The 20889-nt window shown below is 48.6% G+C and overlaps 2 protein-coding genes across 3 annotated transcripts in view; one reads left to right on the top strand and one right to left on the bottom strand.

Annotated features, from left to right (window-relative positions):
- The first annotated feature begins 2668 nt into the window (after positions 1-2668).
- On the top strand, positions 2669-5070 carry RPL32 (ribosomal protein L32). The gene is made up of 4 exons (XM_038772973.1): positions 2669-2749; positions 3695-3795; positions 3942-4123; positions 4891-5070. Exons 2-4 carry the CDS (start codon positions 3700-3702, stop codon positions 5018-5020), a joined length of 408 nt encoding a protein of 135 aa, XP_038628901.1. The 5' UTR covers positions 2669-2749; positions 3695-3699; the 3' UTR covers positions 5021-5070.
- Positions 5071-6080: 1010 nt separating this feature from the next.
- Positions 6081-20889, bottom strand: part of LOC119919517 (cullin-associated NEDD8-dissociated protein 1-like) — a 33339-nt gene continuing 18530 nt past the window's right edge. The window contains exons 6-14 of one of the 2 annotated variants that reach the window (XM_038739985.1): positions 20606-20711; positions 20139-20281; positions 17976-18271; positions 15451-15592; positions 12543-14027; positions 11241-11336; positions 10716-10885; positions 9706-9870; positions 6081-6402 (exon numbers count right to left, since the gene is read on the bottom strand). In XM_038739985.1, coding sequence (XP_038595913.1) covers positions 6229-6402; positions 9706-9870; positions 10716-10885; positions 11241-11336; positions 12543-14027; positions 15451-15592; positions 17976-18271; positions 20139-20281; positions 20606-20711 — 2777 coding nt within the window. In that variant the 3' untranslated portion in view covers positions 6081-6228. The remainder of the gene's footprint in view (positions 6403-9705; positions 9871-10715; positions 10886-11240; positions 11337-12542; positions 14028-15450; positions 15593-17975; positions 18272-20138; positions 20282-20605; positions 20712-20889) is intronic. The other variant, XM_038739986.1, reaches the window with a different exon arrangement.

Raw genomic sequence — 20889 nt, 5'->3', positions numbered from 1 at the left:
GTGAACTTACAGTCTGGGGGGGAACATTAATATTAAATAAAATTACAGATATGCGCATAAGCGCTGCGGGGACAGCCTAATAGGAGAAACAGCTCTTGTTCTCTTTGGTAAAACTCAAGCATTCGAATGGCAGAGCAATGAGATCATTTTTGCCTTAAAGGAAGGACAAAAAACTTAAACCATCCACAGGATGATTTTCCCAACCTGTCCCCTCTGCAGGAGGTCCAGGGTGATTGGGTGAAGGGCTATTAGATTAGTTCAAAGTGGAAATAATTAGAATAGTTCCCCAATCACGGTGGTGCTGATAATGCAGTAAATCAAAAATCAGAGTATCAGCTATCTGCAAATACCCCAAATCTGCAGCCTAGCATGGAAGCACATCTACAGATTTGTGTGTTCAGGACAAGTTTCTCCAATTTGTACCTGGGTTACCTAGATATAACACGGCATAACAATAGTAATAATAATTGTGGTATTTGTTAAGCGCTTACTATGTGGCAGCACTGAACTAAGCGCTGGGGTGGAAAGACCCTTGCTCAGACTACGGTATGCTCAGCCCATAATCTGTGGCTCGTAAATCTAAAATCTATCCTAAGGATGGCAGATTTCTGATCTACGGAAGAAAGCTGATTCTCTCGATGATCGATTCTTTGAAATGAGGCTAGTTCAGCTCATTCTTTAAGAGGCGTGGATAACTTGAAGACAATTCAACACCTCCTCTCCCCCTCCCCTCCAAGATGGCCAAACATAATTGGGTTGGGTTAGCCATACCTTTGATATGCATGTTACTTGGTCTCTGGTAGTTTGGATTAAATAGCTTACTACTGTAATAATATTGACTTAGTGGATCATTTTTCCTCTGGGCTGGCAGGAGACCTTTGGGGTGACCCCCTCCCTGACTGGGCACCTCAGTCTATATGTGAGGGCTAAGAATAATAGAACTGCCATGAGAGACAGGGTGGGCTAGTGGAAAGAGCATGGGTCTGGAAGTCAGAGGACCTGGGTTCTGATCCTAGCTCTGCCACTTTGCTGCTGTGTGACCTTGGGCAGGTCACACTGCCCACTTCACTTCTCTGTGCCTCAGTTCCCTCATCTGCAAAATGGGGATTCAATCCCTCTTCTCCCTCCTACTTAGACTGTGTGCCCCATGTGGGACCTGATTATCTTGTATCTACCCCAGCACTTAGTGCAGGGCTTGGCACATAGTAAGAGTTTAACAAATTGCACAATTTTTTATCATGTCTGTAAATCACTGAGATCTTTTGAAAAGTAGTTTCATGGAAGTACAAAGCGTTTTGACAGGTTTCTGACTGTACAGGGAGAAACCTTCTTAGTTTCCTCCAAGGATCACATTTTGAGTGTTGCAGGGCAGTGTTATTTCACACTAATAATAATAACTGTGGTATTTGTTAAGTGCTTACTATGTGCCAGGCACTGTACTAAGCCCTGGGGTGGATACGAGCAAATCGAGTTGGACACAGTCCCTGTCCCACGTGGGGATCACAGTCTCGATCCCCATTTACAGATGAGGGAACTGAGGCCCAGAGAAGTGAAGTGACTGGCCCAAGGTCACACAACAAAGTGGCGGAGCTGAATTAGAACCCATTACCTTCTGACTCCCAGGCCCATTTTTTATCCACTTCGCCATAATTCTTCACCCTCCACCCCCTGTACTTATTTATATATGTATATTGATATTTTATATTCAATTATTTTTTATTTAGTTTTACACTGCTCCCTGGCATATTCGATCCACTTCCTATCTGAACGTTGTTCTTCCTCCAGCCCCTACTACCAGTGAATATTTTTGCATGCCCGTTATAGGGTCAGCTCTGCCTTTCATTCATTCAATCGTATTTATTGAGCCTTACTGAGTGCAGAGCACTGTACTAAGCACTTACATCGTGCTTCATAAATACCTAGTTTCCGAACGAGCTGCGCTACTATTTGTGGGCAGGGAATATATCACTGTTTATTGTTGTAATAATAATAATGATGATGGTATTTGTTAAGCGCTTACTATGTCCAATGCACTGTTCTAAGCGCTGGGGAGGATACAAGGTGATCAGGTTGTCCCACGGGGGGGCTCACAGTCTTAATCCCCATTTTACAGATGAGGTAACTGAGGCGCAGAGAAGTGACTGGCCCAAAGTCACACAGCTGACAAGTGACGGAGCCGGGATTTGAACCCATTACCTCTGACTCCAAAGCCTGGGCTCTTTCCACTGAGCCACAGTGCTTCCCTGCTGCTTGTACTTTTCAGAGGGCTTAGAACAGTGCTTGGCACATAGTAAGCGCTTAACAAATACCAACATTATTATTACAGTGCTCTGCACACAATAAGAGCTCAATAAATCCGACTGAATGAATAAATACTACTACTACCACCACTACTCAAGCTGCTGGCAGAAAACACTTACTCCTTGACGCTCACCACAAAATTAAGCGGAAGTAGTTTTCCTGCCAGGTCCTGAAAGTTCACAATACGCCATCCAGATTTCCTACCATCAGATCAGATTCTAAGTGCAATTTTCGCCTTTTGAAAATACCAAAATGGATATATCCGATTAATAATGCTTAGTGACGTTAATTCACTCGAGTTAGAATGCGTTTGCGACAATCAAAATTAAAAACCCTTCGCTGCATCCTGCCAGGACCTAGAGTTTAAGTCCCATCGGCCCTTGCGCTCCTCCTCTTTTTCGCTCTCTTCATCGGCGACGCTTTTGGGGAGGTAGCCATTCTATCGTCGGTGAGTTTTAATCCGTTGCCATCCGCGCTCTAGGGAGTCTTTGTTTGCTTTCAGCTCCGCTAAAGGAAGAATAGCATCAGCTTCTGTTTGTTTAGACGCGTGGATGATACCCGGGGTGTCGCGCGTTGCCAGAGGCGGAGAGGGATTGCCCAGGGCAGAGGAGTGGGGCCTGTCCAAAAGCCGGTTCTCCCTCCGTTTCTACTACTGCCTCCCATTTGGGTGGCGTACAGAGGACTTTGCTCTGAGAGTGGGGGGGGGGGGCGTCCGCGAGAATGCGGGCCCGCTTCAACGGAGGAGGGGAGCGGGGGTGGCTATCAGCCCCTGTACTGAGGCTGGATTTCGAGTGAAATGTTAAAGCGAGGTCCCTTTTGCTTCTTTTCGGTGGAAGGGAAAAGGGGGGGGAGGGAAAAGGGGGGGGAATCTCCCCCGTTAACGGGGTGAGGGGTTTGAATCTCCCATTCCTGAGGGGGTTTTCCAAACGCGAGGGTTGGGCGTTAAGGGCAATTTTGGCTTCCTTTCACAAGGTGGGAAGTGATACGCGTTTGCTTAGTGTGCGGGCGTGTTTCCGTGTAAACTGGGTTGATCAGTCATTCGGTCGTAGCTATTAAGCGCTTAATGTGTGCAGAGGACTATACTAAGCGCTTGAGAAAGTACAATACAACAATAAAGAGTGACAATCCCTGCCCACATCGAGTTCACAGAGTAAAGTTCAGATCCTACCTCTTAAGGTCGCACCTGGAGAGTTTCCAGTTCTCTACCCGTCTTGGCTGTGGATGGGAGAGTCGAGCAGCGGCATACCCATTCCAGTCCTAGCTTAGCCAGTGTGGCTAGTGAGTGGAAGGCAGAGGCGTTGCTCTGCTTCAACACCAGAGAAGTTGCTTTGACCATTCAGTCGGTGCTATTTATTGAGTGCTTACTATGTAGTCTGACGACTCTTCCTCCTAGACGCCATGCCCGCCCTCAGGCCCCTCGTCAAACCCAAGATCGTCAAGAAGAGAACTAAGAAGTTTATCCGCCACCAGTCAGATCGTTATGTCAAGATCAGGGTAAGTGACTATCGTAAAAGCTCGCTTGAAGCTGGAGGGGCGGTAAGGGATGAGGGAATGGACGGCATGTTTTTAGGGAGTCTGTGTCTTCCAGAAGATTGCTCACTAATTTCCGTAGTAACATTGGTGCTGTTTTTTCTTGATAGCGCAACTGGCGTAAGCCAAGAGGCATTGACAACAGAGTGCGCAGGCGGTTCAAGGGCCAGATTTTGATGCCCAACATTGGTTATGGCAGCAATAAGAAGACCAAGCACATGCTGCCCTCGGGATTCAAAAAGTTTTTGGTGCATAATACCAAAGAGCTGGAAGTGCTTTTAATGTGCAACAAGTGAGTTTCAGTGGCTCTTGAAAACTACAATTCCAGAAATCGGTACTTGTGGCATGTGGGAAACAGCCAGAGAGGAAGTACTTTACCACTGTGGGAGGCACTGTTTTACTTGACATAATGGTTTTGCTATTTTAGCACTTGGTATGTGTTAAGCGCTTACTATGTGCCAGGCACTGTTCTGAGCGCTGTGGGGCGGGGTACAAGGTAATCAGGTTGTCCATGTGGGGCTCAGTCTTAACCCCCATTTTACAGATGAGGTAACTGAGGCACAGTGAAGTGACTTGCCCAAAGTCACACAGCTGACGAGTGGTGGAGCTGGGATTAGAACCCATGACCTCTGACTCCCAAGCCCATGCTCTTTCCACTGAGCCACGCTGCTTCTCTGGGGTAGATATTGTCAGTAGACCAGTCCCTAGCCCACATGGAGCTCCCATTCTAAAGTGGGGAGAGAGAATAGGTCTTGAATCCCCATTTTACAGATGCGGAAACTGAGACCCAGAGAAGTTGAGTGACTTGCCTGAGGTCGGACAGGCAAGTGGAAGAGCTGGGATTCGAACCCAGGCTTCCTGACTTTGGCTTGTGCATCACTAAAGCGCTTTCCCTGAACAAAAAGGCATGTAGCTATATGAATATATGAATGCTAAAATCATTGAATAATTTGAGTGGACTAGGTGTATTTACGAAGATGTCAGGAGGCCCCATTGGTTAGAAAATACGCCCCGGGGGGTTGGTGCCTAGCTTTTTCAACTGAGTCCATTTTCTTTCAGAACTTACTGTGCCGAGATTGCTCACAATGTTTCCTCCAAGAGTCGTAAAGTAATTGTGGAGAGAGCAGCCCAGCTGGCCATCAAGATCACCAATGCAAATGCCAGACTGCGCAGTGAGGAAAATGAGTAAACTGGCTCCTTATGCAAGTTGGTGCATAATAAAACTTCCAAACCACTGCCTGGATTTGTTGACTTTTTTTATGGCGATTCTTGACATTGTCTCATGAATTCAGTGGCGTCCTTATACTAAAATGTGCAGCTTACCTGTTAAAATGGGCCACTTGGAAACTGTATGCCACCTGTACCCACCATGTGGCTAATAAAGCGAGTGTGGGGTGTAGAACTAGATTTCTTAGTGCTTTGCAGGATTTAGTGTTGCTAGCCAGTAATTAGTGTTGTAGTTATCGGCTAGCAACTCATAATTATTGGAGGTGGGGCATTTGGGATTTTTGTATGGTTTTATATTAAGCTTAAAAATATTAAGCAATCCTTTGCCCTAAAATGATCTTGAGCAATATGAAATGGGTTTTTTTCCAACTACAAATTCTTTAGGAAGAGCCTACCATTTGGTTTTTCAATGCTCTCGGTTACTGGGAGGGGGAACTGCTTAGCACTCTTAAAATGATTCTCCCAGGGAAGACACAAAGAAGTATGGTACATGAAGTATGCATTGCAGGGTTGAAAGGAAGATTGAGTAGTATCCACTGACAGGTGCATAAGGAAGAAGAATCCTGCATACCTTCAGAGTTAAGCCCTTTTGGTGTTGGCCCTAATTTGAGGAAGACTGAGAAATGACAAGAGTCAAAACCCCCAGATGCAACTAGGTGGGGGTGGTGTGGCTCAAAAGCATCAGTTTACTGAAAAACCTGCACTTCTCTCCAGAGAGAAATGAGGTCTTGAGTAATGATTGATTTGTAGTAATGCAGGTGGTGGCATTACGGGAGATGCCAATGATGAGATAAACTTGGCCTGTCACTAACTCAATTGGGTTAAGTGCACATGGGATATGTAACTAGAAAAAGTTTGATAAATCCTTAGAAGAAAAACACTTTCATTGTAGAACAATTTGTTGGGTCACTTTGGGGTTTAAGACCTTCTAAAGTGCAAAGATTGGCAACCCCCTTACATGCTAATTTTCCTAACCATTAAATAGGGCAGTTTCAGAGTTTAAATTAGGGTGAACACGTAAGGAATTGAAGTGGTTTATTGCTTTGAAAACTGGTCTCCATTTACCATAAACTTGAATCAGTATTACTCTTGATTGGGGTCACTTGTTATAATTGGAGTCATTCGGTTGATTAAGAACTTGTAGTCTTCATATGCCCTTCGTTAGTCTTGCTAACCCCGTGGTGGGTATATTTGCATAGCGGAGCTGGCAAGGTGATGCCACACCACGGAGGTGGGTACTTGTGTGCAAGTGATTTTGAGGGGTTCAAGGAGGCCTTCTATCTTCGGCAGCAAATCTGGGGGGCACAGCTTGGACAGCCTATTCAGTAAGATGAAAATCAGCATCTACCAGGACACAAGATATGGTGAAAAACAGTTTGTGGTAACTGAGTTTGGGCACAGGAGCAGTTAATAAAATATCAACCAACCCTCCTCCCTCCCCTCCCCAAAAGCAGTCTAAAAGATGATAAATTTTGTGGTAAAGGGGGTAGATGTTGATTTTGATATCTCATAAATCACAGCCAGCAGCATCTCTAAGCTGTGTCCAAAATTGAACTCCCTATCCCATCAATTCTCTATCAAATTTTCCCACCACAATTGACAACACCATATTTCCCATTTCTCCAGGCTATATCCTTGGCATTGTCTTTAACTTCTTTGATCCCATTTCAGTCTGTCACCAAATCCTGTTTCTTCAGCGTTTCCACTATCTACCCCTTTTTCGTCCAGTGGCCAGCACACTGGTCCAGGCACATAACCTATTCCAGCCTCTACCGATTGCTCTGCCTATAATAATAATAATTATGGTATTAAGTGCTTGCCAATCACTGTTCTAAGCACTGGAGTAGATAAAAGGTAATCAGATTGTCCCACATGGGGCTCACAGTTGTGGCTTGCCCAAGGTCACACAGCAGACAAGTGGCAGAGTGGGGATTAGAACCTCTTGACTCCCAAGCCCAGGCTCTTTCCACTAAGCCACACTAGTCTCTCCCCTCTCCATTTGAGCTGCTTGTGTCATTTCTGTAAGGTGCCATTCTGTGCATGCCTCTCCACTCCAAATCAATCACAATTATTGAGCACTTACTGTGTGCAGAGCCCTGTCCTAAGTGCTTGGGAGAGTACAACAAAACGCCCACAAGCATTACCCATTCCTCTCTGCTTCAAGCAGAAATGCTGACTTGGCTTTAAGGCATTCAATCCTTATTCATTCAATCGTATTTATTGAGCACTTACCCTTGGGGAGAGTACAATATGACAATAAATAGACACATTCCTGCCCACAACGAGCTGTCTAGTGGGGGAGACAATGTAAAGAGGTAAATAAATATCCATTCTTATTCATTCATTCAATAGTACTTATTGAATGCTTACTGTGTGCAGAGCACTGTATTAAGTGCTTGGAAAGTACAACTCAGCAATAAAGAGAGACAAGCCCTGCCCACAGTGGGCACTACACCCCAGCTCCTGCATTGGTTCTTCAGCTAACCTACTTGTTCTCTGCTTTCATCTCTCTCTTCCACTGCAACCAATTCTTGCTCACATGCTCCTGCTGTCTGAAACTGCCTCCCACTTTGTTTCAGACAGACCACTGCTCTCCCCACCATCAAACTCCTGAAAGCACCTCTACAGGAGACCTTCTCTGATTAATTTTTCATCTCCAACTACCACTTCTACTTCCCTGCCCCCCCCCGCCCCCACACACCATTCCCTTTATCACTGTTGCACATATCTTTTTTACTCTTTTGGTCTATTAATTCTTAGCTGTGATTTATTTTAGCCTTGTCTCCCCCAGCTAGATAGTGAGCTCTTTAAGGGCAGGGATCACACATTTCTAGTTCTGTTGTGCTCTCCTGAGACTTAGTACAATGCTCTGCACAAAGGTGCTCAAATACTATTGATCAGGACACAGTTTTCATACAAAATTTAGAAATGCCACACTGAGCAAAGGGCCTTACACCCTTTAAGCACTTGACGTTCACCCCACCCTCAGCCCCACAGCAATTACGTGCAATATCTGTAACATTTTAAATGTCTGTCTCCCCAGCTAGTCTATAACTCCTTGTGGGCTGGGACGGTGTCTACCAATTCCACTATACTGTATTCTCCTTATCGATCACTTATTGAGCACTTACTGTGTAGAGTACTGTACTAAGCACTTGGGAAAGTACAGTATAACAGTTGGTAGCCACGTTCCCTGCCCACAGTGAGCTCACAGTCTAGATGGGGAGATAGACATGAATAGAAAAGAATTACAGATATGTACTTAAGTGTTGTGGGGCTGAGGGAGGGGTGAATAAAGGGTGCAAATCCACATGCAAGGCCAAGGCAGAAAGGAGTGGGAGAAGAGGAAAGGAGGGCTTAGCTGGGGAAGGCCTCTGGGAGATTCATTCATTCAATCATATTTATTGAGTGCTTATTGTGTGCAGAGCACTGTACTAAGCGCTTGGGAAGTACAAGTTGGCAACATATAGAGACAGTCCTTACCCAACAACGGGCTCACAGTCTAGAAGGGGGAGACAGACAACAAAACAAAACATGTGGACAGGTGTCAAGTCAGAATAAATAGAGATAAAGCTAGATGCACATCATTAACAAAATAAATAGAATAGTAAATATGTACAAGTCAAATAGAGTAATAAATCTGTACAAACATATATACAGGTGCTGTGGGGAGGGGAAGGAGGTAGAGCAGGGGGGATGGGGAGGAGGAGAGGAAAAAGGGGGTTTGGTTCAGTCTGGGAATGTGCCTTCAATAAGGCTTTGAAGGTGAGGAGAGTGAGCGTCTATCTTAGAGGGGAAGGGCGTTGAAGGACGTGAGCGAGAGGTTGGCACTAGAGGATAGATATGTGCAGGCTGGGTTGTAGTAGGAAAGCAGCGAGGCGAGGTAGGAGGGGGCGGGGTGATTTGAGTGCTTTAAAGCCGATGGTAAGGAGCTTCTGTCTGCTGCGGAGGTGACTGGGCAACCACGGGAGGTTCTTGAGAAGTAGGGAAACATGGCCAGCTCGCTCTCCCTTCTGCGTTGTCCATGTGCTTGGATCTCCGACCTCTGTACGTTTGATATTCACCCTACCTTCCACCCCACAACACACACATATCTTTAAATTATAAATTATTTATGTTAATGTGTCTCCCTCCTAGACTGTAAGCTCATTATGGGCAGGGAATGTACCCACTAATTCCACTGTACTGTCCTGGGCGCTTAGTACAGCACTCTGCACATAGTAAGCGCTCAATAAATACCACTGATTGGTTGAGAATAGAAGGGGATCCAGAACTGAGCCCTGAGGGACTCCCCCATGTAGGGGGTGAGGGGCAGAGGAGGAGCCCATGAAAGAAACTGAGAAGCAGTGACCAGGGAGGAGGAGAACCTGGAAAGGACGGTGTCAGTAAAGTCAAAGTTGGATCAAGTTTCCAGGAGAACGGGCTGGTGGACAAATGAGAGGTGGAGGAGGATTAGGATGGAGTAGAGGCCATTAGCGCTTAGTACAGTGCTGTGCCCACAAGCACTCAATACCACTGATGGATCATAAATAGCCACCACAGCAAATGTTGAGTCCCTTTGGAAGGAACTCCTTGCTTGGACTCCAATGTGGACCTATCAGAGAAGTTCAGCTAAGGGGAAAGGAGGAAGGAGACACAGCCAGTTACCTTGATGTCATAATGATCATTCAACCCCTCCTCAACATGTTCTAAATACTCGTAGATGTTGAGCTTATCTAGGCAGCTGTCCAGCATCATATACATGCACTCAAAGGCAGTCTTCCTGAGGTCTAGGCCGTCATCCACACGATGTTTAAATGGACCCATCTCCACCTTTCAAAGAAGCAGCAGAGGCCATCAGGATCAGCAATATAGAGGCTCCCCTGAGTCAGGAAGCTCAACACCGGGCAATATACGATCACTGTCATGGCTGCTACAGCATTGCTGTATTCTGTCATCTCTTTAAACCATTTTCATTCACCATTTCTCACGACCACCTTCCAAGATATAGCACCTGTGTTGGCTTTATCCTGTGGGTGGGGAAACTGAGGCACAAATGGGGAATGACATGTTCCAGGTCTCCAAGTAAATCCAGTTCAGGGTCAGGAAAGGATGCTTTACACTGTTTACATGGTGGTTCTCTTATGCGGCCAGAGTTACTCTTTTCTTTCAGTGGTATTGTCAAGCACTGTTCTGAGCACTGGGGGAGATGCAGTTAATCAGGTTGGGCACTGTCCTTGACCCGTACGGGGCTCGTAGTCTAAGTAGGAGGGAGAACAGGTTTTGAATCCCCATTTTACAGTTGGAGAAACTGAAGCACTGAGAAGTTAAGTGACGTGCCCAAAGTCACCCAGCAAACAATTGGCAGAACTGGGATTAGAACCCAGGCCCTCTGACTCCCAGGCATGTGCTCTTTCCACTAAGCCATGCTGCTTCTGTGATAGTTGTGATCTTTTATCGAGTGAAAATATTCAAGAGTTTCTTTCAGCTTAAAGGAAAGGGGAAAAACAATAGTGGAAGGAGAAATCTGTGTCTGGCTAAAGGACACTGGAAACCTCCTGTACCGGTTTCTTGGTGGAAACTCCTGGAGTTTCCACTCCTGGTGACGTCCTGAATCCCACTTAAGAAGGGATCGCCAATGAAGTTCCTAGTCTGTGCCAGCCCCGTTCTCAACGTACCTCCCGGATGAGCTTCCGACAGACCTTGGTCTTGATGTAGATGTGGGGCAATAGAGTGTCGAGGCGATCTCGGATCAGTGAGGGTTTGTGGTGTGCGAGGATGATAAACAAGGCCAGTGCAACCTGGCAGACGTTGAAATCTGAGTCCTGAAGAGTTCCTAAGAAATCTCCTGGTATGGGAAATAGCAGAAGGGAGTGGGGTGAATCTAGGCCATTCTGTGTAATAAAAGCATAAAACTCCAACCTCGTCATCTCGGTCAGCGGGGCGTTTCACGCTCCAGCAGGGATTTTTGCCTGAACACCCCTCGGATGGGGTCACTCCCTTCAGGTTATGTTGCCAGCTCTCAGGGTGAGGGAAGAAGGTAGGTCCTTTCTTGGCTGAGCCCGTAGGCTCATCCGGCACCTTGGTCTGTGCTCACTTTACTGGACGTGGCTTGAGTACAAACCAGGAAGGGAGTAGCTCTTAGAGGTCGTGTACCAGGCCCAAAGGAATGCACGGGGCGGGGGTCCACTGCTGAAGTTTACCTATGCAACCTTCTAGGAGGTCATCGATGGGCTGTGCCGATTTGAAGATCAGGAATTTGACAGATGTGACTATGGTGCCACGGACGTTGGGGGAATCTGCAAGGCCAACAAGACAGACAGCTGCAGTTGGTGAAGATCGGTGACCAATGACAATCCCATCACAGCACAAGAGAAACACGAGGCACTTTAAGAAAAGAATGAACTACTCAGTTGCAGAATTTAGTCATTTGCCTGGCTGGCAGTGGGGCTGAACCAGATGGTTTTTTGAACATCTCCAAGAATGGAGATTTCATAACCTCCCTTGGTAGCCTATTTCAGAGATGCATCACCCATACAATCCCTAAGTTCTTTACGTCCAATCGAATCATCTCCTATTATCTTATAAGCCCACTTCTTGTTTGGTCATCCGAGGACATGGAGAACAACCAGTTAGCATCTGCCTCATAAAAGTCCCCTTCAGATTCGAAGACAGTTATGAAGTCCCTTGTTAGTTTTCTCTTTTCCGAGATCAAACACCCAATTATCCAACCAGTTCCTCGGAGAACCTATTTTATATCCCATCAATCATTCCAGGGGTCTCCCCAGGACCCTCTCCAGTTTCTCTGCATCCTTTTTAAAGTACAGGGACCAAAACTGGATGGACTTCTCTCTAGTAAGGGTCCGACCAAGTGTTTCTCAAATGCAGCTATCAGAGCGGCACTCAGCCTCCGTCAAATTTCCATGAAACCTAAAGAGATACAGCATGAAAGAGACAAGGCAGAGGATGAGAGGCAGACTAGGGAGAGTGAATCACAGACGGTCAGGCAAAGAGTATTTTGTACAGTTCTGTACAGGTTTCATGGGTTTCTGCTAGCTTTCATTATCAGCCCGATTTTTAAAAAATGCAGCCACTAAAATACGGTGGCCACATCTGTGGCCCCATGAACATTTTCTTGGAGAAAGACTGGTCTGAGCAGTGCAGGGTAAAGCAGATTCCTTCTTGGGCCTTACTCCTCTGCCCTTTGCTCCCTCTACTCCTTATCAAAAAGCCTTCCCTGCCCAGCGTCTCATTTCCCCCCGCCACCCTACTGGCTCACCCATGCACTTGAGCCCGTCGCCCCCTGCCCAAGCTCTTAACCCCCTGCCCCACAGGCACTTCCGTACATATCTTTATACTTGACTGCTTCCCCTGCCTGTAACTGATTTTAGTGTCTATTTCCCTCCCCAGCTTTAAGCTCCCTGAGGGCAGGGATCTAGTTACTCCGCTGTTCTCTGTCCAGTGCTCTGCACACAGTAAGTACCACGGATCGACCGATCAATTACCTGATGAGAGCTTCACCCTCAGCCGAGGCAGCAGCTGGCCAGGGTTCACAAGCACTAGTTGCGCTAGACACTTGGCCACCAAGCTCTGGCCCCAGTCCGTAGCGTCATTGCAATGTGTGAAGAGTAGGGCCCATATGGCTTCCACGTGGGGCCCGAGGGTCTCAGCTGGGGCGGTTCCTATTAGTTCTTTCAGGGAATGCAGCAGCAGGTGTTGTCTTTTGCTCGGGATCATAATCTCTTTCATTAACAGGGGGAGGTAGTCAGAGAGGTTCTCTGCCCCAACAGTCCCCAGCGCATGGGATGCTGCCTCCTTCACCTCCTGAATGGGGGATAAGAGTGCCCCCAGAAGCACATCCTTTAGCTCTGGATGCTCCTCTCCTCTCACATCCTGCCTCAACTCGGCCAGCACAAAGAAGGCCAGCACCTTCACCGCCGGGCTCGAGTCGGGAGACTGGGCCTCCTGGACAAACCGGCTCACCGTCCCAGGAATCTCCTGGCGGCAGCTGGAGGTCAGGGCAGCCACACACGTGGCCACTGAGTTATAGGCCTGCTTGGGCAGGTCTGGGGCGCTAGCACTCGAGTCATAGATGGGGTGGACAAGCTGCTTCATCAGCGCCACGTAGCTTCCGGACCCCACCCAAGCCCGGAAGAAGTCCGTGATAGTCGGCAGCACTCCAGCGTGCAGCAGCGGCGAGTAGACCAGCTCAAGTATCTTCGGGAGGAGAGACTCTCTGACTTTGGTGAGGGAGTCGAGGTGGCACTGAGCCACGGTGGTGAGGAAGCTCACGATCACCTCGGAGACGTGCATGTCGCTATCGCTGATGATGATGGGCAGTTCTGCCAGCACCACTTCAACCGCTGCCGGCGTGAGGCTGGCACCATGGCGCCTCACCAAGGTCTTGAGGGCCGTCAGGGTGGCCATTCTCAAGCTCCATTCGTTCTTTTGCAGGAAGGGGGCCAGGATGGGGAAGGCCTCTCCCAGCAGGGGCCCGAGATCCACCTTTAGCGGGCAGTCTGCCACCAGGGTCAAGGCCTTGACGGCGCTCAGCGGGCTGATCTCGTTCTTCAGCTTCTCTACAAAGATGAGCAACGTGGGCTCTAGGTCGTCACCCAGCTGGTCCCCGAAGTGGCACACGACCTGACCCATGCAAATGATAGCCTGCTCCTGCACCTTTTGGTCAGAGTGGGTGGCCTTCAGCTGGCCCAGGATGGCAGTGAAGACCTGCTGAACGTAGGGATGCGTATCAAAACGGGAAGCCCCATCCAGGAGCCGGAGAACGATCACCAACTGTTGGGTAACCAGCAGGGCCTCAGAAGAGATCTTGTTGATGGGGTCGCTGACACAGACCATCACCGGGGGCAGCAGTGCTGAGATGTGGGGCTGGAAGGCCTCGCTGGGATGGGTAGTCAGGAGGGTGTGAAAGAAGGCCAAAGTGTCAAATCGCATGCTGGGATGCAACTTGTTGGCCAGGGAGAAGGCAATTTCTGCCAACGGGATGAGATAAAAATGAGAGGGTAGTTAGTGGGCAAGTGGTTGAGAGGAAGTGATGCGTGCTAGCCTCAACTCACCCTGGTGGCCCTGGAAGGCCACGAGTCCGAGAGACCACTAAGCCCAGCCTTCCTCCAAGGAGGCTCCTTCTGCTAGCCCAGGGGCGGGGCCGGCGGTGATCCGTTGGGAGGTGCGGGGTGATAGGCCAGTAGGGCCAGAGGGCATGAAGCAGCCTTGGGTCAGAGAGAGTGGGAGACACGGGGAGAGACAGATGGAGGGTTTTCATTGTAAGCGCCTCTTCTAGACCGGAAGCTCCTTGGGAGCAGGGAACATGTCCGCCAACTCTGTTCTACTGTGCTCTCCCAAGTGCTCAGTCCAGTGCTCTGATACAGTAAGTGCTCAAGAAGACTGATTGATTGATTTGCCCCCAGGCTCTATGCTATGGCCCTTCCTCCAACGGTGCCAAGCTAGGCCTCAGGATGTATCCCTGACTAGGGTTGAGAGATTTCAGGTTTGCAATCTGGCTTCGCTTGCCCGCTGCTCCTGCCGAGGGGCAGGGCTTATGGCACCTTGGATATGGGCCAATTTTTTGGTCCCTCCTGACAGACTTTTCTGAGGAAACTGGCTAATTGCGATCTAGAAACCCTAGACTCAGCCAGTTTCAATTTGAGACTGGAAAGTCTGGAAGGAGCAGGGAAGAAGGAATCATCATCATCATCAATCGTATTTATTGAGCACTTACTGTGTGCAGAGCACTGTACTAAGCGCTTGGGAAGTACAAATTAACGTGGAATGTGGTGAAGGGAAGCAGTGTAGTCCATTGGAAGGAGCACAGGCCTGGGAGTCAGAAGAACTGGGTTCTAATCGCAGCTCTGCCACTTTCCTGCTGTGTGACCTTGGGCAAGTCACTTGACTTCTCTGGGCCTTGGTTTCCTCATCGGGAAAATGGGGATTCAGTGCCAGTTCTCTCTCCCCTGACCTGATTATCCTCTTTCTACCCCAGCACTTAATTCAGTGTTTGGCACATAGTAAGTGCTTAACAAATATCACTATTATTATCGGGAAAAAAAGGAGGCGGCTTGGGAGCTGGGAGGTTAGGGAAATTGTCACCTCTTGTCTCCCCTCATCTGGATGTCAGTTTTAGCCCTCTATCCTGATCCCTGATTCTCAGGCAGAGTTCTCCCATCAGGGAAAATCACCTCTACCAAATCACCCTGGGGATAATGGATTCATTCCTGTTAAAGAAACCAATCCATGAACACGAAAACGATGCAGCTGGCTCCGGCTCTGTGATGCAGGCTGGAGTGGGCAGAGAGAACCGATCCAAGAGGCCCCTTCCTGTGGCCTCTCTCTTTTCCCCTCTCCAGGTCCCTCAAACCCCACCTCTGGCCCACCCTTTCCTTTCCCGCTCTCTCTTACCAGGTACCAGGACAGGAATGTGCTTGGTCAAAGACCACGGCAGGACATTAGACAGTTCGGTGAGAAGGCTCACACATCCCTGCCGGACTTTGTTGTTTTTGCTCGTGAGAAGCTGATAGAGGGCGTTGACAATGTGGGGGACCTGTAGACGGGAGACCGAGTGAAGATTCCATGGGCCAGACCGGATGCCCAGCAGCCCACGGGGTCTGGAATTGAGGCTCCTGTCAAAGAAAATCTGAGCTCCCCATGGCCTAGCAACTCCCTTGTCTCTTGGTCTGGTTTCTGGGACTGCCACTTGCCTTGACTGTCACTTAGCTTTTCTGGGCCTCAGTTTCCTCATCGGTAAAATGGGGATTCAGTACCTGTTCTCCCTCTCCCTTCGACTGTGAACCCCTTGTGGGACAGGGATGGTGTCCGACCTGATTATCCTGTATCTACCCGGGCGATTAGTATGGTACTTGAGGGCACATAGTAGGCACTTAACAAGTACTGTGATGATAATTATTGTTATTATTATTATTATTGCTATTATCATTAAAATAATAATACTTACTATTACTAGCTGGGGAAGTATCATCTTAGGGCTTTGACCTTCACCCCTGAAAAGGGGTTGCTTCTGAGTTGGCCTCCCCACATCAGTACTTAAAACAAGGAAGGGCTCCCACCATGACTTTCCACATTCCCCTCGAAGTCCTTCTTCCTTCCCAAAGTCCCCAAAACCCACTTCCTCGGCTCCTCAGATGTGCAGCTTAATGCGGCTGGCAGAAATCCAGGCACTGTTATGACTTCCACCTTTTCTGGTTCACTAGGAAGAGGTCAACTTTCTTTCACTTGACAATTCTTCTCTTCCTCCCTTAGCTCCACTGAATCCCCCAGGCACTATCCCCTTCACCTCTTCCAAACTTATAATTCTCTCCTGAAATCACCAGGGGCTCCACCGTTTTTTTTTCCTGACACTGGATGACCTTGCCAACTACTCTATTGGCAAAAATGACACCATCAGGCATGAACTTCCCCAAGTTTCTACCTCCCTACTCTACTTCTCCCTCTCCACTCTCCCTGCTCCTCTCCCCTCTCACTTCCTAAAAGCTTTTGTCCCCACCTGTCTCTCCTCCCTCACTGCTATCTTGAACCTCTCACTCTGTCGATTCCTTTCTACCTTCAAACATTCCCAGGTCTCTCCCACACTGAAAAAAGCCCTTTAGTGATGATCGCCTCATCTCCCTGCTCCCATTCCTATCTAAACTCCCACAATAGGTCATTTATACCCACTGCCTTGGCTTCCTCTCCGCCAGCTCTCCTTTTGACCCACTACATTCAGGCTTTCAACCCCCTCACTCCTAACTGCACTTGCTACGGTCACCGATGATCTCCTTGTAGCCAATCCAATGGGCTTTACTCTGCCCTAACCCTCTCAGCTGTCTTTGACACTGTAGACCACTCTACACCCATTCTCTCAGGGAGCTCATCTGCTCGAATGGCTTCAGCTACCTCCTCTATGCGGACGATGCCCAAATCTATCTCTTTGGCCCTGACCCCTAGTCTAACTTGCAATCCTGCATCTCCTCTGGCCTCCAAGTCAGCTCCACTTGGATGTCCCACTGGCAATTCAAACATAGTAGGCTTAAAATCAAACTACTCAGCTTCCTTCCTAAATCCACGCCTCCTCCTCCTCCTCCTAATTTTCCCTAGCCCAGAAGTCCATGACCTGGGTGTAACCTATGTATATATTTTTATATATTTATTTACTCATATATATTTTATTTATATCTGTAATTAATTATGTATAGCTATAATTTATTTATATTCATGTCTGTCTCCCCCTCTAGACTGTAAGCTCATTGTGGGCAGGAAATGTGTTGGTTTACTGTTGTATTGTCCTCTCCCAAGTGCTTAGTACAGTGCCAGTTCTCCCTTGACAACATCTCCCAGATCCATCCCCTCCTCCACCTAAACACTCTGTTGGTACAGACTCTGGTCATATCACGGCTAAACAATGAAATCAGACTCCTTACTGGTCTCCCTGCCTCCAGCCTCTCCCCTCCCCAGTTTACGCTCTCCACTGCCACACAAATCATTTTCCTGAAGTGGGGCTCGGCACATAGCTCAAATCCTGTGCTCACTGCCTCCTCTCTCTAGGGTTCGACTCCGTAAGCTCCTTGTGGGCGGGGAGAGTGACTTGTATGTCCCCAAGTGCTTAGTTCAGTGCTCTGCACACTGTAAGCACACTGACTGACCGACCGATCTCCTGGGGTTCTAATCCCAGCTTTGCCAATTGCCTGCTGGGTGCCCTTGGGCAAATTGCTTACCTTCTCTGTGCCTCATTTTCCTCACCTGTAAAGAGGGGATTCAATACCTCTTCTCCCTCCTACTTAGACCTGTGAGCCCCATGTGGGACAGGGATGGAGTCTGACCTGATTATCTTGTCTTGTATCTACCCCAGCGGTTAACGTGACGCTTGGTCCATAATAAGTGCTTAACAAGTACCACTAAAAAGGGGGGGAAAAAATCGTCATTATCATCACCTGATCCTGCAGCATGAGGAATGGAGTATTTTCTTTGTCCTTGGCCATCACGATTTGGAGCCTCTCCTTCGTATACTGAGTCTGCTTCAGCAGGGAGATGTAGGCCTCAAAGATTTTGGCCAGAACGTTCTCCTCCCGCTCTCTGAACCTGTCAATGAGTGCTGGGGACAGGGTGTGATAGAACTCCTGGAGTTGGTTAGGCCGAGTGCAGATAATGGCATCCAGGCATTTGGCCACTGCCCCGCGGACTTTCCAGCTCATGTCATCTTCGTCCTCGCTGAATTGATCATCACTTTCTGGAAACCGGGATACACACACGTGCAAGTCACGCAGGGTTTGGATGGGGAGGCTCACGTGTGTGTGTGTCACATAGGGGAATAACCCAAACCGTCTACGTGACCACGCAAAGCAAAGGGTCGGGCTAACATCTGATGAATTCAGATGGACTGAATGGTTAACTGGACTGTGAGCTCGTCGTGGAAAGGGGAATGTTCATACCAATTCTGCTGTGTTGGCGGTACTCCCAAGGCTTAGTACAGTGCTCCGCACACAGGAAGTGCTCAATAATTGAGAAGCAGGGTGGCCTAGTGGATAGAGCAGAGGCCTAGGAGTCAGAAGGACCTGAGTTCTAATTGCGGCTTTGCCCCTTGTCTGCTGCATGACCCTGGGCAAGTCATTTCCCTTCTCTGTGCCTCAGTTCCCTCATCTGTAAAATGGGGATTATGAGCCCCATGTGGAATAGGGATTGTGTCCAACCTGACCCCAGGGCTGCCACACAACCACAATCTAAAAAAAGGGAGCTGGAAGAACAGGGCTGGCAGGGAGAGGATAACCCAGTCCAGAGCTCCCCTTCTTTCAGGGCCCCAGGATCCAGTGGAGGGTGGGGCAAACTCAGGACCACCCCTATCCTCCTGCTGGACACTGCAGAAGCCAAGCCCCACATCTTGCAGGAGTAGAGGGTAGAGAGTAAGTCCGTCGTATTTATTGAGTGCTTACCGTGTGCAGAGCACTGTACTAAGCGCTTGGGAGAGTACATTATAACAATATAAGAGACACATTCCCATCCTCTGACTCCCAGGTCCTCGCTCTTTCCCCTAGGCCATGCTGCTTCTCATGGCTTAGTGGAAAGAGCCCGGGCTTGGGAGTCGGAGGTCGTGGGTTCTAATCCCAGCTCTGCCACTTATCAGCTGTGTGACTTTGGGCAAGTCACTTAGCTTCTCTGGGCCTCAGTTACCTCATCTGTAAAATGGGGATGAAGACTGTGAGCCCCCCGTGGGACAACCTGATTACCTTGTATCTACCCCAGAGCTTAGACGAGTGCTTGGCACAGTAAGTGCTTAACAAATACCATCATCCTTATTATTTCTGTGGGCAGGGAATGTGTCTGTTTACAAGCATGGAAAGCCCAACGTCATCTGGCCCAAAGCTCCTCTTCCATCAGGGGCTGAGGACAAAGGCTGCCTCCCATCTATCAATCGATTGTATTCATCAAGTGCTCGCTGGGTGCAGAGCACTGTACTAAACAAATGCTTGGGAGAGTACAATAGAGCAGATTTGGTAGATGTGTTCCCTGCCCACAAAGAGCTTACAGTCTAGAGGACTGTAAGGGCTAGAGGACTCCATCCTCCATTCTGAAACTGCGGGTGCTACGCCTGCCTTCCTAACAGAACGATGGAAACACGGCAGAGCAAGGAGGAGGTGGCGAATTAGCCTGTTACCATTTACGGTTTCTGTGTTTGTTTGATTTTTTGGTTTATTTTTACCTTTGCGTATCTGGCCTTCCTCGTTTTAGACCGTGAGCCCCTCGTGGGCCGAATTACGGATTCTTCTGAGCCCTCAGTATGGTGCTCCATTCACTGTAAGGTATTAATCGATGTTGGTATCGATTCTGAGTCAGTCACTATCTTCGGGAGCATCCTGCCTGCAGTGGCTATGAGGGCCGGCGCCAGGCCTAAGGCTACTACTGCAGGATATGGGGGTGAGAGGTTGGAGAAGACAGAGGGGTGATGTGTGCTGATGACGGCTCTGGAAAGGTGGGAACCGGCTGTCTGTCTGGGAGGATTTGGGAGGATGGGGAGAGAGAGGGAGAACACAAAGCAGATGGAGAGTGAGCCAGGGACAGAGAGAATAACAGAACACCGTCAATCTGCTACGCACAGTCACCTTGTTGGTCAGCCTCATCATTGCTGTCCAGCTGGTCATCCGTAGTTTCCTCATTGTTGTTACTGTAAATGGGATCGTAAGCTAAATATTGAAGACACAGCTTGGTTATGCTGGGAATGAAAGGATCCAGCTCCCTAGAGTACCTGTGGAAGAGACCAGAAATGGGGTAGGGGGATCGGTTTCACCCTGGCTGGGGCTGGGAGTCGAAGTGAAGAGCTTCAAGGCTTGGTTTGGTTTTCTAAACTTGGTTAGGCAGCTCCCAGAATTTGTGACGATTTCCCCCGTGTGAAAGCAAATCCAAGAGAAGACTGACCCTCAGAGCCTTGGGCTCTCGTAGCCCATAGCCAGAGGGGTGACCTTAGATAGAGGAGCTTTGGAACCCAATCGCTCGGACATCCAGGAGACAGACTCTCAAGTCCTCCCCTCCCACTCTGGTGGTCGGCCAGAGATGTGAACATGTCCCCCACCTTCTCGTGAAGACCTCGTAGGCGTAGAAGCAATTTTCCCGCAGGTCATCGTCTTCCAAGCTGCAGACCTCCCCCAACAGTAGGATGATCTGCTCCAGGTATTTTTCTAGAAGAGAGGCACTGGGTGTGAGGGAGATGGTCCCTGGCCCTCACCACGTACATACAGATCCTGAATGAGAGGACCTGAGTGGTTGGGTCTCTGGATTCTAATCCCGGCTCCACCACTTGTCTGCTGTGACCTTGGGCAAGTCACTTCACTTCTCTGGGCCTCAGTTACCTTATCT

Source organism: Tachyglossus aculeatus, chromosome X1, assembly GCF_015852505.1.
Source record: "Tachyglossus aculeatus isolate mTacAcu1 chromosome X1, mTacAcu1.pri, whole genome shotgun sequence".
NCBI classification, from domain to species: domain Eukaryota; kingdom Metazoa; phylum Chordata; class Mammalia; order Monotremata; family Tachyglossidae; genus Tachyglossus; species Tachyglossus aculeatus.
This window is presented reverse-complemented; position numbering and strand designations above follow the sequence as displayed.

What these genes read in the sequence shown, in the direction of transcription:
- RPL32 (XM_038772973.1), top strand. Translation starts at nt 3,700, where the DNA reads ATGCCCGCCCTCAGGCCCCTCGTCAAACCCAAGATCGTCAAGAAGAGA. An exon ending in ATCGTTATGTCAAGATCAGG is followed by an intron (nt 3,796 to 3,941) that starts GTAAGTGACTAT and finishes TTTTCTTGATAG; the next exon opens with CGCAACTGGCGTAAGCCAAG. An exon ending in GTGCTTTTAATGTGCAACAA is followed by an intron (nt 4,124 to 4,890) that starts GTGAGTTTCAGT and finishes ATTTTCTTTCAG; the next exon opens with AACTTACTGTGCCGAGATTG.